General features: G+C 32.7%; 1 protein-coding gene across 1 annotated transcript; it reads left to right on the top strand.

Moving 5' to 3' along the window:
- The first annotated feature begins 8289 nt into the window (after positions 1-8289).
- On the top strand, positions 8290-15506 carry LOC144565716 (tRNA synthetase beta subunit family protein). The gene is made up of 19 exons (XM_078315536.1): positions 8290-8447; positions 8547-8602; positions 9035-9138; positions 9216-9345; positions 9587-9702; positions 9779-9845; positions 9934-9975; positions 10091-10132; positions 10231-10307; positions 10406-10532; positions 11050-11217; positions 11315-11440; positions 12620-12730; positions 12823-12957; positions 13056-13130; positions 13332-13439; positions 13686-13769; positions 14484-14567; positions 15105-15506. The coding sequence occupies exons 1-19, from the start codon at positions 8390-8392 to the stop codon at positions 15174-15176; spliced, it is 1782 nt and encodes a 593-aa protein (XP_078171662.1). The 5' UTR covers positions 8290-8389; the 3' UTR covers positions 15177-15506.

The following is a 15506-nucleotide window of genomic DNA, read 5'->3' on the forward strand; positions in this document are numbered from 1 at the left end:
CTTACAAAAGAGCAGTGAAGTGGGTCGTTCCTGATTTGGGCAAGTATATATAATATATATAAAGTATTTAACAAAAGAAGTTTCGAGGATCAGTGCTCAGGAAATTTGTATCAATCTAAAGCGTGGAGAGACGCATGAATGCCACGTTTCTGGACAGGTGGCAACAAATAAACAAAATTGCCACTGGATACATCTGTCTAGAAAAGTGTAGATTCTGCTGGAAGCCGGAGGAAGATATTCTACAGTTTATAGGCTACAACAACTCTGAAAGATAGGAACCAAATTTCAAAGTGCTGCAACTTCTTCTTTGTAAGGAGGTCACTGAAATTGAATTTGATGTCAAAATCAGACAACTAAATGCTGTAACAAAACCCTTGCTTATTAAAACAAGCTAATGAAGAAATTAAATGCTGTAACTTCAGTGCGTTTTTTATTTGTTTGTTTACCTCATACAAACTAAATTTAGAAAATTATAGCGTTTTATGCGAAGAAAGAACAAAATTCACTTTCAATTCGTCTTTTAATTGTTAAAATTGTACGAACTTATATGTATCTATAATGAATTCATGACTAAAAAGAGAAATCGGATAACTCTGCAACTCTGTTTTTTTTTTATTTTTTTATTTTTTTATTATTATTATTATTATTATTATTATTATTATTATTATCAGAGATGATTATCTCGTTGTGAGACCCCAAGCATTCCTAGGCCCAAACCTTCGTAGATTGTGTCTCTCTTTCTCATTTTCCTTGTTTGTTTTATCAATTTTGGGGTTTTGTGATATCAAAGGCTACAATGTTTAGAATTGGGCTTCTAAGCCCACAATTTCATTAAAGAACAGGTCAAAGACAATTTTCTGTTACCTGCACGCAAACCTTTCTTACCAGAAAAAACCAGTTTTCGAAAGTTAATAATCGCTTTACGATTGGTGCAAGAGTAGTCTGGTTTCGTAGTAGCAGCGAAAGGCATTGTTATTTTGACTTTATGCAGCCTTTAAGAATTAAAATTAAAATTACAAATATTTAACTCTGTACGCTACATGAAATTAAAATAATATCGTTAAATTTTCATTTGTTTGTTTACCTCACTAGAATTTACAGAATTGTTAAAAATATTAAAAAAAAAAGATATACATCCGCCAAGTCTCTAAAACGCTGGAGCTACTTGAAAAATTCATCCAACGCTGGAGCTAATTGATCAAGCCTCTGCTTGAACTACTTGAAATATATGTTAGTTCATCTTTTGTTGTTTAGTTGGATTGCACATATTGTGATGTTTGAACTTAATTTGTTATATTGGCGTTTGCAAATCATTTTTTTTTCTAGTACCGATGTATATTAGGTGCATCCCTTGAATTATCCTCTTCCACACTAATTACATTTTGTGGTCGTCACCATGACGGACTAAATCTATCAAAGATCAAGAAGAAATACAAGATAGAATGCAAAAGTAAATCAAACTAAACAATATCAATTACAAATACCAAAAGATATAGATTAAAACAAGTAAGTATCAATGTTTACACCCATAAATCTAGCCTCTCGTGGACAGAGAAATAGCAATGAAGTACATGAGAAATTCCATCCCGAGTACTTTATTTTTATCTGTTTGGATCGTCAAAAATAGCATGAGGTTAGCATCGTTCTTAAGTTAGTGACTAATCTTCTTCACTATTCTACGTTTGAATCTCTCTAAGAATAGAGCTATTTCTGAAATTAGCGTTGTTCTTGCTACTCATCCAAACGATAGAATAGCATAGGAGTGTTCAAACGGTCGGTTTGATTTAAACTAAACTAAATTTGCCAAACCGAACTAAAACTGGACCGATTAAAATCCAACCGAACTGACCGAATTAAAATGTCAAACTGAACTAAAACTGAACCGATTAAACCGAACTAAACTTTGGTTTGTTCAGTTGAACCGAATAGAGGAATTCAATCTCAAAAAATCAAAATTCAATACATAAGCCAATACATTCATAATTTCATAGAAATGAAAATTAACACATATGATTCAATTTTATACAGATGTATTGATGTTCTAAAATATCTAAAGTTCTAGATCAATATTTATTCTTGATTTTTAAGTCCAAAATAAATAAAAGAATCAAAATAATACTTGAATTATTATATAACTGATCGGTTTGGTTTATTCAGTTTTGAGAAATGAAAATCAAACCGAATTACTTCATAAAATCAACCGAACCATTTGAACTGAACAACCAAATTATTTAAACTGAAATTCTCCAGTTCAGTTCAAAACCAAATAAACCAAACCATTTGAACACCCATAAAATAGCACTTCTTGTTATTTTCGGAATTGCATCCAAACGCATCCGTAAGAGCATCTACATCCCTGAAACTCTTGGAGTTTCTAATCTGATGTGGCAGTTTCTAAACCAGTTTCAGGGATGCAGATGGGTTTCTTATTTAGCAATTTTGCTCCAAAGTTTCTTAATAGGAAACTGTTTATAAACTCTGACGTGGCCAAATAATTCGCTGAAATTCTTTTCTCTTATAATTTGTTTGCTGATGTGACAATTAAGAAACTCTAATTTTAGTTTTAGGGATGTGGGGATTTAGAAACTTTCAGAGACAAAATTTCTAAAAATTAGTTAACAGTTATTTAGAAACTCCAAGAGTTTCACGAATGTAGATAGATGCTCTAACCAGGGGCGGATCCAAAGAGGTCCAGGGGTAGGCAAGTGCCTACCCCTGGATTATGAATTTTTTTAAAGATATACTATCATTATATGTTAGTGCCTATCCCTGAATAATGTTAGTGCCTACCCCTGATCCAGAAGAAAAGAAGAAACATGGTCCAGTTGAGATTTGCACCATGAATGGAGAAAAATCAGGGGGAAAAGGAAAGAATTTAGGGGAAAATGAAGAAGAATACGTTGTTTGTTCATAAAAAGAAAGAAGACAAAAGGAAAGGGAAAAATATGACATGTGGGATCAACATTTACAATTTAATTTAATGGGCCAGCTTTTTATTTTTATATTGGGCCTTATCTAATTTAGTGTTTATTTTAAGTGTTGTGTTTCAATTTTGATCTGGGGCGCAAGTCCTTATGGCTCAACAATCTAGAGGCATTGGAATTAGTTTTTATTCATTCAATATAAAATATTGTAGTTTACTTTTAATTCTATATTATTTATATTAGTAAATATTTGAGTCTTGTCCTTTGTATTATTAATTAAAATTATATAAAACATTTCTTATTTTTCTAAAACAAAACATATTTTTTTCAAAAAATTCGAGACAATCAATCAGTACAAGGGAACAACCACATGGCACTACCTCAGAAAATAGACCAATTTGTTGAGTGTAATAATTTGTCTTAACATTATTTTTGACAAATTATTTTTTTATAAATTTTTTTTATTTTTTTAGTTCAAAACAAGCTTCTACAAACCATAACCATGTCTGTAATATCTTGTGTGTTTAAAAGAAAAAAAATATAAAACTTATTTTAAATTATGAATTTTAAATAAATTTCAACATAAATAATCATGTCATGTTTTTAAAATTAAAGATAAATAACTGTATCTATTTTTTATGCATGTTTTGTATAGATAACTATTTCTTTATGTATAAATTTCAAATTTGAAAATGTGTACATTTTGTGCCTACTCCTGAGTGAAATTCTGAATCCGCCCGACTCTAACCTCTCAGGTTCCAAGATTATTCTCTCATGTTCTCTAGGGTTTAAATAGGCCTAGGCACTGTTAGAGACGTCCTCTCAATCATGTGTGCAGTTATGGAGCAGTTTCATGGTCTAGAAGCTTCAGAAAACTATCTTTGGAGTCGATTATAACCTCCCTCACGGATGTTGCCAGGCAATTCGGTCCGAATTAGGGTAATCCGGCTCAGTACTCGGTCGTTTTAGCAACCTTCAGCATTTAATTTGGTTCAGTTTAAATTGGCAGAATTAGTTCGGTCCGAAAACAAAAAGAATCTTCATTCTTCGTTTCGGCTCTATTTCTCCTGATTTTGCCTCAATTTGCTCAATTTCATCATTTCCTCAATTCTCACTAAAAAGTTTGGCAATAATCTTCTGTGAAGATTTTCAAAAAAAAAAAATTTGGCAAAAACGTTTTCCTCATTGATTTTACAAAGATAAACAAGATTTTTGACTTAATATCTAGCAAAACACTAGTCATTTTCACTATATAAAATGAGAAAAGGTTATGGTCCACAGACATTTGTTCATGGTCTGTCTACAACCTTATCTACTTTTGTCTTTAATTGTCCGCTTTCAAACTACTGTATTTAAAATTTTCACGTTCTCTCTCACCTCTCAAACTTTCTGATATCTCTCTTTACGAAAACTAAAACGAAAAACAAAAAAAAACGATATCCATCTTCTCCCTTCACCAAAACGAAACTTTTTTTTGTCAGATCCGAGCTCAAACTCATCTTGCTACAACAAAGGCAGCACCACCACACCTTCCTCCTGATCGCCTCCGTCGCCATAAGAGGCGCTGAGCAGGCCTCGTGGGAGCAGCTTCGCCTCGCTTTGTGACACGGCTTATGATATTGATCGGCTTAATCCTCAATAATAGAGCAAGAGATCGCTTCAACTGATTCAATCTCTACCTCAGAGTCCTCGCTGAATCAATATCTATTCCGGAGTTCCTTTTAAAAATAAGAATGAGAGGCTGATTTGGTGAATGGTAAAACGCTAGATCTGTTCTTCATTTTCACTCTTATTATTTCTCTTGTGAGACAGAATTGGGATATGCTTCAATCCAGGATTTAAACACACTAGCGAAGGGATTTGCTTAATTCAATTGGACCATAAACCTGCTTCAATTCATATTTTATGCATATCTTACAAAATCTAGTAATTCCGTCGATTAATGCAATCGTTTACAAAAATTTTGTTTGCAAATTTTGAAGGAAATTTATAATGAGGTTTGCATGCTCATTATAAAAAAAAGTTTCATTAACAGTGTTGATACGACAAGCTATATCGCTATCGATTCGTTGTTTCTGGCTTATCTTGATCCGATTTGGTAATACTTTGAGACAGATCTAGTTTGGTCTAATATGTCAGCTGTTGATATGGTCTGATTTTCTAATTTTTGATGGATCGACTATTCATTTTGTTGTTTTAGAATATTGACTTTGTTGTGTTACAGTATTCATCTTGCGACTTTACAATATTCATCTTGTGGCTTTACAGTATTCATCTATTTTGCTCCTCCACGCAAATCAACTTAATCCCAATGATGGCCATGATAGTCTCTCTCTCTACCGAGGTATCATGCTCAACTTCGCCGTGTGAGTAATATCGAATCTCACATTATTTCAATGTCTAATTTGAATTTTATTATTTTGAATTTGATATTTGAATTCAAAATTATATAAATTATTTTCGTAATGTCGACGATTTGAATTTTCTGATTTAAGAACTTACGAGATTCGATATTTTTTTTTACAGTATTCGATTTCACATTTGAAAGAAGAACATGATGAATCATCTATGATCTTCATCATTTGTGATTTGGATTAAAGAGCAGTGGCGAACATCATTTGCAATTCGACATATATATTTGTGTACTGAATATTATGGTTGTGTTGAATAGATGCTTTTGAACATCATTTGCAATGATGTATTATAGTTTGCAATTGTTATCTTTATAGTTAACATATGTCATTTTACAGCATTGAAGTGTTATAGTTTTTATTTTTGATGTTCTAGATGTTATATACATTCAATTGGTCTATAGTTTACGTCTACCAGGTTTACAATATTGGTATTTTGTAGTTTGTACGTTTTGTTTTTATAGTTTAAGCTGACAGTTTTACAGTATTGAAATTTTATATTTTTTACATTTTATTTTATCGTTTTTATCTGCTAATTTTACAATATTGAAATTTTATAGTTTGTACATTTTGTTTTTATAGTTTAAGTTAACAGTTTTATAGTATTGAAATTTTGTACTTTGTACATTTTGTTTTATCGTTTTCATCTGCTTATTTTACATTATTGAAATTTTATAGTTTGTACGCTTTGTTTTCACAGTTTAAGTTGACAATTTTACAATATTAAAAATTGATACTTTTTAAATTTTATCTGATAATTTTACATTGTTGGAAATTTATAGTTTTTACCTTTTATTTTTATAGTTTAACTTGATATTTCTATAGTATTGAAAATTGATAGTTTTCAACATTATATTTTATTGTTTTCATCTGTGAATTTTGCATGTATGTAATTTTATAGTTTGTACATTTTATTTTTATAGTTAAAGTGGTCAATTTTACAATATTCATTATTTTGATGATTTATTTGTGTGTTCATTAAATCAAGAAAAAAAAAATAATCGAAAAATTTAATTTTGCATTTTTATCACGTTTTTTTTCTTAAAATAACTGCTAATAACTAACACTAACTGTCAATAACTTTTTATAAGTGTAATTTTGGAAAGTACAGTTTGAAAGCACATTTCTTTTGTCATGTTGTGAAGTTGCCAACTGTTTTTAACTATCATAGGACCACTTCAAATAGTTACTGGATGTTTGTGATTAACTAATATATTTTATGTTATATATTGTATAATTATACAGCATGTAGAAGTAGTTTTACAGTATTTAAGTAAGTCAAATCTGTGGACAAAAGTCTGTGGACATTAGATGCTTCCATATAAAATGGTGTGATCATACTTAATTTTTTTAATCTCCTCTTGATTATTTTTGCTAAATATAATATAATCTACATATACTAAAACTATAGTTGTGGACCCACCATTATGTTTAATAATAAGAGTGATCGGAATTACTAATTTTAAAATTACAAGATATCAAATGGGAGCTTACTTTACCGTATCATTCTCTTAGAGATTGATTCTTATAGACTAAATTATGATCTTTATATTTTTTGTGACCGGGTGGTAGTGCATGTATATCTCTTTTTGAAGTGTTTGTTGAAGAAAGATATTTTTTTATATCTATTTGATATAAATTTCATTTTTAGTTTACCGAAATAGAAAATAAAATTTGAATGGTATTCATTTTGGTCACCAGTATAAAAGTTTTGTCGTAATCTATACCATAGATTTAAAGTATAATCTTTGGCAACCAATCATGCCTTGTACCGTTTTACGATACCATCGCTATTATACTTAATCTTGTAAATACATTTACAACCAATATGTTTTTTTTTATTTTTTTTTGTAATTATACGATTATCCAAATTTCATTTTTCTCTAGAGCTCTTAGTTCTTATTTCATGATTTTGCACCAAACCGGTATTCATCTACGTTTTCTTCTTCTTCCACAACTTGAGGAATTTCTTCTAATTCATTTTCATTTTTTTTATTGGAGATCTCTCTTCTTCCGATATATTAATGCGTGGAAAGATAAATTCACTTGATGCTTCTTGAATGTTAACTTCTTTATTCAAATTTTTAAGACTCATTTTTTAGGAAGGTTGTGGTTAATTGGATTCTAAGAAAATAACTTTAATTGAGATTTAATTCAATTTGTCTTGTTAATTTTTGTGTACATAACATGTGCACTAAAATATTTTTTAAATGGTTCGTATTAGTTTTTCTTTAATAAAGGATTTTCAATGGACTCTTATAATATAAGTTGACATTAAGTAATTTATTTATGAAATATATTCCAGTGAGGACGACATCTATTTACAAAAAAAATTGAAATATTATTTTGAAAGAGAAGTACCATTTCAAGAAGGTGTTGATTTTTAACTTTCCGATTTTTTATTTTCTATGAATCAATCCTAATTTCTGAAGGCATTCTTGTGCCATTTGACTAAATTTTAATTATTGTCTTTTATTCTTTAGGAAAGAAATGCATCTAGAGACAAATATTTTGATTTTGAAAATAAAATGAATCATAATCATTAAAATAAAGAAAGTATTGATTGCACAATCAAATAAGGCAAGCTATAGCAATAATAAAAGAGGGACAAAGTTGTCTATACAAATAAAAAATTTGAAATTATTGTGTTAATTAAAAAAATAATTGTGTTAAAATCAGCACCCGTAAAAAAGGTTGTTGTAGAGTCCTACCATTCTACTAAATAAATCATCCATCGTACCAATTTTCTAAAAGAATATTTTTGAATTACCAAAAATAAAAGAACTGCCAGATTTGAAGAATAGAGATCCAGTGCAATACCTGACCGTGTAGAATGAGATTTGAGTCGTCCGTTTTAATCTGGCACGCATCTCAAAACGGAATACCCTGTATTCCAAATTTTGACCTGGCTGGAGTATTCTATCACCTGCAGTACCGCAGGATACTCACCCAGATTTTAGTCTCCTTTAGGCTTCCTGTCCTCTTCCCTCACGACTTGCGCCTCCACCTAAACCCTTCTTCCTTCTCCGTTTCTTCTCTCCTCATCTCGCCGCCATGCCAACTGTCAGTGTGGGAAGAGATCGACTCATCGAAGCCCTTGGGAGAAATTACAGTAAGCAATCTGATCTAAATGCCCCCTCCCCCCCTCTCTCCCCTCTCAACTCGCTGAATCTTACAATCTTTAAACCCTCTCTGTTTCTCTGAATTTCAGCACAACAGGAGTTTGATGTGCTTTGTTTCGAGTTTGGCATTGAGCTAGATGATGTGGTCAGTTGCTCAATCTTCGACTCAATTATTTGTTATACATGTGTAACTCCATTCTGGTAGAAAAGTAATTCAATTCAATTCCCCTAGAACTCAATTCTCTCGAGGAACATTAAATTCCAAGACCTTCGGTACCTTTTTCACTTTTAAAGGGGTGTTTTTTTTTTATGGGTTAGTAGATTTTTTACATTAGTCATGGGTAGATAAGCTCAGACAACTCATCGTTTCTATAAACCAATCCAAACTTCTATTTGGCTCCTGTCAATTGTCACATTAAGATAGCAAATTGGAAGGAGTTTAGAGAAGTTCAGATTCTGCCATGGTACCACTTGAAGTGCTCAACTCTAATGTTGGGTTCCTACATTACCTAATCAGTTAATTTGTGTAGTTTATGTTGATTTGTTAATTAATCGAACTGTATTTTTCTTCAATTAGACAACCGAGAAAGCCATTATTAGGAAAGAAAAGCACCTAAATGATGAAACTTGCGAGGGGGATGATGAGGAAGTTATCTACAAAATTGAGGTTGCCGCTAATAGGTAAATAGAAAGGAAATGTTGTCCTATTGTAATTCAGATACATAGCATTAAGGAACATGTTTTATTTATTTCTCTAGATATGACTTGCTATGTCTGGAGGGAATAGCACGGGCACTCCGTATCTTCATAGGGAAAGAAACTACTCCTGTTTTCACTCTTTCTGATATTCCAGCAAAATCTATGCATAAGATGCATGTTAAACCTGGGGTAATATATCTTTTTCTTCTGCTCTAGTACAATTAATTACTTTTCAACTAGTTTTGAGTGCATCGAATCACACAGAAATTGTTAAGTGGTAACAATCTCGACTGCTCGGTATTAGCACTGCATTTTGTTAGGCATGCCATTACCGGTGGTGACACAGCCTACCTACTCTGTTATTTTTTCCATATCTCAATGTTTAACCCAGCTTGAAATGTATGTCATTTGCTTTTATCATATTTGACAGACTGCACAGATTAGACCATTTGTTGTGTGTGCGGTGCTACGTGGTGTTACCTTTGATGAAGCAAGATATAATAGCTTCATTGACCTTCAAGATAAGCTCCACCAAAATATTTGCAGGTATATTTATTTCCTTTTTTACTGCCTTGTACCTTGGGCATATGTTTTTGAATAATGAATGCTCATAATTATACAGGAAGAGAACTCTTGTTGCTATTGGCACTCATGATTTGGACACGCTTGAAGGTCCCTTCTCATATGAGGTTAAATTTACAGTAGAATAGCTGTGTATATAATCATAATACGATCTTGCTTTATGACATGGCCTAACTTTGTAATTTCTTCACGCAGGCCTTGACCCCTACTGAGATTACTTTTATTCCTTTAAAGCAAGTAAGCTACTTGCATCATTTTGCTAAATTTAGATTTAAGGACTTGAATTAGCCATTAGATTTTGAATTTTGTGATTCTGATCAATGCAGTGTTACTCTGCTTTGTTGTGTTTCAGGATAAGAGTTTCAGAGCTGATGAACTGATGGAGTTTTACAAGGTAATTAAATATTAGATATTTGAGCGTGATTTATTGGAAAACTCTTCTCAACTTGAGAGTATAAAAGATAATGTCCTTCCTTTCTTTGCTTTTGGCAGGGTGATTTGAAACTAAAGAAGTTTCTGCATATAATCGAAAACTCCCCTGTTTACCCAGTGATATATGACAGTAGAAGGTGACAATGGAGATCTCTTTGCATGCATTAATATTCTATGATTCTTACAAAAAAGATTTAATGATCCTACTGTGATCTTCTTGGTATATTTATTCCAGGACTGTTCTGTCACTGCCACCTATAATAAATGGTGCACATTCTGCCATTTCTCTGAAGACAAAAAATGTATTTATAGAGTGCACAGCCACGGATCTGACAAAGGCTATCATTGTGTTGAATACAATGGTATGGACTACAAAGGATACAAGATTTGTCATTTTGCAAATATTGTTGCATTTGCAATTAGAAGCAAGCCAAGTAGTACTAGTGACTGACTCAAACATTCATTGATATATCTGCCATAACCCAAAATCTGATACATTAGTGTGATATCTGCTTTGGATTGATTTTGTTGCTCCTAGCTGATACAATCTTTTTTTCAAATCCTAACCTGAAGTTAAATCAAGACCAAGGAACTTGTAGTAAAGCTCAAAAGATTGTATAAGCTACTTTTGAAAAGATATTCTTGAATGATATGATGAAGTTAAGGGATAGTTTAGTTAGTTGTGCTCCACCTGACTCTGGCCTTTTGACAGTTGATGTTATTTAAATAACATGAGAATGGTTAGTGTTGATTGCAAATATGAGAATTCTTTGGTACTATTACGCTATTAATAAATGCAGCCCATTAATGTGTTCTTGTTTGCCAAAACCAATATTACAATCATCTGATGTTAAAATATGTTTGCAACTGCTTTGGCAGGTTACAATGTTCTCAGAGTATTGTGAAAAGAAATTTGAGGTAGAACCAGTTGAGGTAATTTACCATGATGGCAAAACCATGGTTTATCCTGACCTTTCTGCAACTAAAATGGAGGTTCCTATAAAAGAGATAACAGGTCCCATTGGCATCTCATTGGACGAGACACAGGTTGTGTATCTGTACTTACAAGTGCATCTTGGCAAAATCATACTGTTTAGAATATAGTTTGAAGTGTGCTTCTTTTTTATCCTTTTTATCCTGGAAGGTTGTGTCTTTGCTGAACAAAATGCAACTGCAATCAGAAAAGGTGCTTGCTGATGGAGAGCCTACAATTGTGATCTCAGTGCCTCCAACTAGAAGTGACATTTTACATGCACGTGATGTGGTTGAGGTAAGAAGATTTATTGGTGAATTGTATATTTTTCTATCTTTTTTAAAATTACTTTATTAGAATTAAATTACAGAAATTACCCTCAATATATTCCTTATCATTAAAATCCTAAGTAAAAGGTTTTATTGTTGGTAACTTGTCATATAAAATTCCTTTTGACTGAAAGATTTATCTGGCATGATGGATCTTCATGTCTTTGTACTGACTAGGGTTTTTATCCATTTTTAAACAAAAGATAATGGGAACTTAGAAGTACTGGGAGCCAAAATGGGAACATGGAATCTTTCAGGGACCAAAATAGGAAATGAGTGATTCTCTTTACACGTTAGTGTAATTTACTCACATCTTTGTACTGACTAGTGTAATTTACTCCAGTTGGGTTTCATTTCTAGCCTACCCCAACTTGTTTGGGACTAAAGGCTTTCTTGTTGTTGTATTGTTCTTTTATTGATTTGTCTTCTATCTGAATGCTCCTAGCTAGGAAAAACTAATGTGGTTCAATTCTAAATCTTGTATAACATAAAGAAATGTATATATGGACCATGCTAATCTATTAAATTTTTTTAGAAAAAAGCTGTAAGCCGCAGATTAGTCAAACATTTTTTTTTTTTTATTGAAGAAGAAGAAAAGGCATGAATGCTTATTTCATTAAAAAAACACGAGTAACCTGACACTAGTTCAGCTTGCATTAACATCTAACCAGCAAAATATAAGTCAAAGCATGATTGATATGAAATTTTGGTTTACACTGAAGCTAAATTTTTTGTACAGAATTTAAAAGACAAGCAGCGGCTGATCTTAGTGTACTCTAAAGGGTGCTCAGCCACCCCCATAGTTTTTAAAAAAAATATATATATATATTGAAATTAATTGAATTTTCTTCTTCTTCAAGTTTTTATATACTTCAGCCCCCCTTATAAAATATCAACTGTTTGCTTGTGGCCATGGTTTTGTGACTCTGGTTGGGTTTCATTTCTAGCCTACCCCAACTTGTTTGGGACTAACAGCTTTGTTGTTGTGGTGGTGGTTGTGGGAGACTTGGTTTCAAATCCCACCTCCTGCAATATACATTCTTACATTTTATGTTTCAGCCCCCCTATCTAAATTTTCTAGTTCCGCCCCAGAAGACAAGTGTAGTAAGGTGTTGATTCAATAATTTCTGATTTTTTATCCATGAAGGATGTTGCTATTGCTTATGGCTACAACAATATACCGAAGACGAAGCCAAAATGCCACACCACTGGTGGGAGACAGCCCTTGAACCGCTTCTCTGATAAAATTCGAGCTGAGGTAATAAACCAATAGCATCAAGAAATCACGTAACTAAAAGTTGATCGTGTATTTTTTGTCTTTCTAAATAGTGCACCTTTTTATTGGGTTAGATTGCAAGGGCAGGGTACATGGAGGTTCTAACATGGATCTTAGGCTCAAAGGAGGAGAACTTCAAGAAGTTAAACAGACCTGATGATGAAAAGAAAGCTGTTATTATTGGAAATCCCCGTAGTGCCGAATTTGAGGTCTTTGCTTTGTTTTGTTTATAAATGTTTTTTTTATTTTTTTTCATATATGCCCTTCTGATGACAGTATTTGTTTATCTGTTTCTAAAATATTGTAGATTGTCAGAACAAGCCTTTTGTCAGGCTTGTTGAAAACATTGAAGCACAATATAGATCACCCAAGGCCAATCAAGGTAATTTACTATTTCTCAATTTGATTTCCGTGGGTGCTTATATTGATAAATTAGAGCTATATCTTGCCTTGCATTGATCTGACAATTTGTCGTCTTTCCTCTTCTTATATTAACCCAGAAAAGTACCCCTGTTTCTTTAGCTCCAATTGTGATAACACTCACTGAAAGTGTTTAGTGATTTTGGTTGGAATCTGAAAGCAGATATTTGAAGTTGGTGATGTGGTGACACTGGAGGAGACCCGAGATGTTGGTGCTGCTAATAATAGACGACTTGGTGTGTTATACTGCAGCGTCTCTTCAGGATTTGAGGTACCAAATGCATTTGATCAAGGATTGGCACTGAATTATAAGAACACTATTGTCATGTTAATCATAGCAGACAGAAAAGTGGAAAAAGAGGAAAATACAAATAAATTGGTAATACTATATAAATACCAAATTACTTCGTAGTCCTGTATCAGCTAATACTATATAAATACCAAATTACTTCAGGATTTTGCTACAAGAAAGCTCTGTTATAGACATTTGTTTAGTCAATTTGTTGGATTCTTGCAGGAAATTTTGGGTTTGGCTGAGAGAATCCTGAAAGTAGTGAAGAAACCTCATGTCCAAGTTGAGACAAAATTAGAGCTTTCACATGTAAGAATACTATTGTTTCTATATATGTGAGTTTCTTATAATGGGAAAATTTTGCCTTTGGATGCATGCAGTACATTTCTCATCTTGTTCTGAGGTTCCCCTGCAATTTCTCCTCGTATTACCCCCTGTTTGGAATGAGATGTTAGCAAGAATTCAATTGAATTCAATGAAATAGAGTTCGACAGAATAATTTTGGAATTGGATTTTGATGATCTGAGTGAAATTTGATAAAGAAGAAGTGTTCATTCTTATTGTTAAAAAAACACTCAAAATATTGACTCTATTTACTACAACTGCCATTCAAACCCTAACAAGCTGTTTAACGGGAGAAACCAAATTACTGCACAATAACAAAAAAAAAGATGAAGAATTCTATAGCTGAGTAGAAAAGTACCTTACTAGTTAGAGGTTTTAGACCGGACTATCTCTCAAGCTCAACACACCTTCGCGTCAGCTGGAGAAGAAGAGGAGGGTATAAAAGGCTTTTCATCATTGAAAATCATTTCTATCCAAATACCTACCCTTTGCGTGCGATTTCGTCTTGGGATTTTGAGCCTCACAAATCTCACTAATTCTTCTCTGCTCCTCCATTCCGGTCACCTTGCCAGCAAGAATTCCAATTTGTTGTTTCGTTTGGAATCTCTCTGATCAGGGGCTTAGTCTTTTTTATTAAGTTATACATAATAGTTAATATTTGATTCTGTGAAATTGCAGGAACCAGAATTCTTCCTAGACAGGCAGCGAAGGATTATGTTCAGTGGGAGATGTATTGGAAAGCTTGGTGTCATTCATCCTATGGTAATTTACTTCATATTTTTACTTTATTGGCAGATTTAGTTTTAAAGAATTTATAGAAGGATTCTAGTATCATATGCAAATAAAATAAACAGAAGAGAACTTGATTACTATACTGAAAATTTAGTTATGAAGCCCCACAAATTAACAAAAAGGGTGCCTTGCCACTATGGTCAGAGTTCTCTTATTTGTGTGTTTGTGTGTGTGAAGGCAAGTAGAAGAAGAGTCGGGAGGTTTTATTTTTTAAGGGATATTCTTGGCTGCATGTGTGTTTATGGGTTGGTGGGGGTGGCATGATGGGTTCATGTTGGACCAGATTTTTGGCATCTTGTAAATTTTAGTAAAAGAAAATCCAGACTGTTACACTTTGTTTTGATTAGGTCCTTGAAACTTCCTTTGCTTAAATTTGTTGCTGAACTTTCAGTATTGCTTTGTTGGGCTTGTCCATACTTGGTAATCCGCAGAATGACTGTAAGAATATTACAATATTTCAAATGTCCGCTTGGATTGCACACTAATAATCACTCATAAATGTCTCAGGTTTCATGGGAGGGGTTTGGCATTCCGGATCCGTGCTCGTTCCTTGAGATTGACATCGAAGCACTGTTGTAGTTCAATTTGTCCTCCAAGTGAAAAGAGCATTGTTTGGTTACACTATTTCGACAGAATTTTGTCACTATGGATTCAGGTTTTAACTCTTCTCGTCTTGTACTGCTATGGATTCAGGTTTTGATATTGGTAGAGCTGGTATTGGGATTCTTCAAACATCCTTCAAACATCTAGGATGTGTTATTTTTTACCATACTTCAAAAAAACAAAAACAAAAACAAAAAACAGGAAGTTCTCAAATGACATTGTGCGTGTTCTTATTCTTCATTTTGTGTTTTTATGCATGGGAACTAGACTAATGCTGTTGGTTAAAGTTATAAAAAAAAATTATGA

The sequence above is a fragment of the Carex rostrata genome, chromosome 14, assembly GCF_964058835.1.
Source record: "Carex rostrata chromosome 14, lpCarRost1.2, whole genome shotgun sequence".
NCBI classification, from domain to species: Eukaryota; Viridiplantae; Streptophyta; class Magnoliopsida; order Poales; family Cyperaceae; genus Carex; species Carex rostrata.

Coding starts and splice junctions, on each gene's coding strand:
- LOC144565716 (XM_078315536.1), top strand. CDS start 8,390: ATGCCAACTGTCAGTGTGGGAAGAGATCGACTCATCGAAGCCCTTGGG. Junction 9,703..9,778: donor CTCCACCAAAATATTTGCAG/GTATATTTATTT, acceptor ATAATTATACAG/GAAGAGAACTCTTGTTGCTA. Junction 9,976..10,090: donor CTTTTATTCCTTTAAAGCAA/GTAAGCTACTTG, acceptor GTTGTGTTTCAG/GATAAGAGTTTCAGAGCTGA.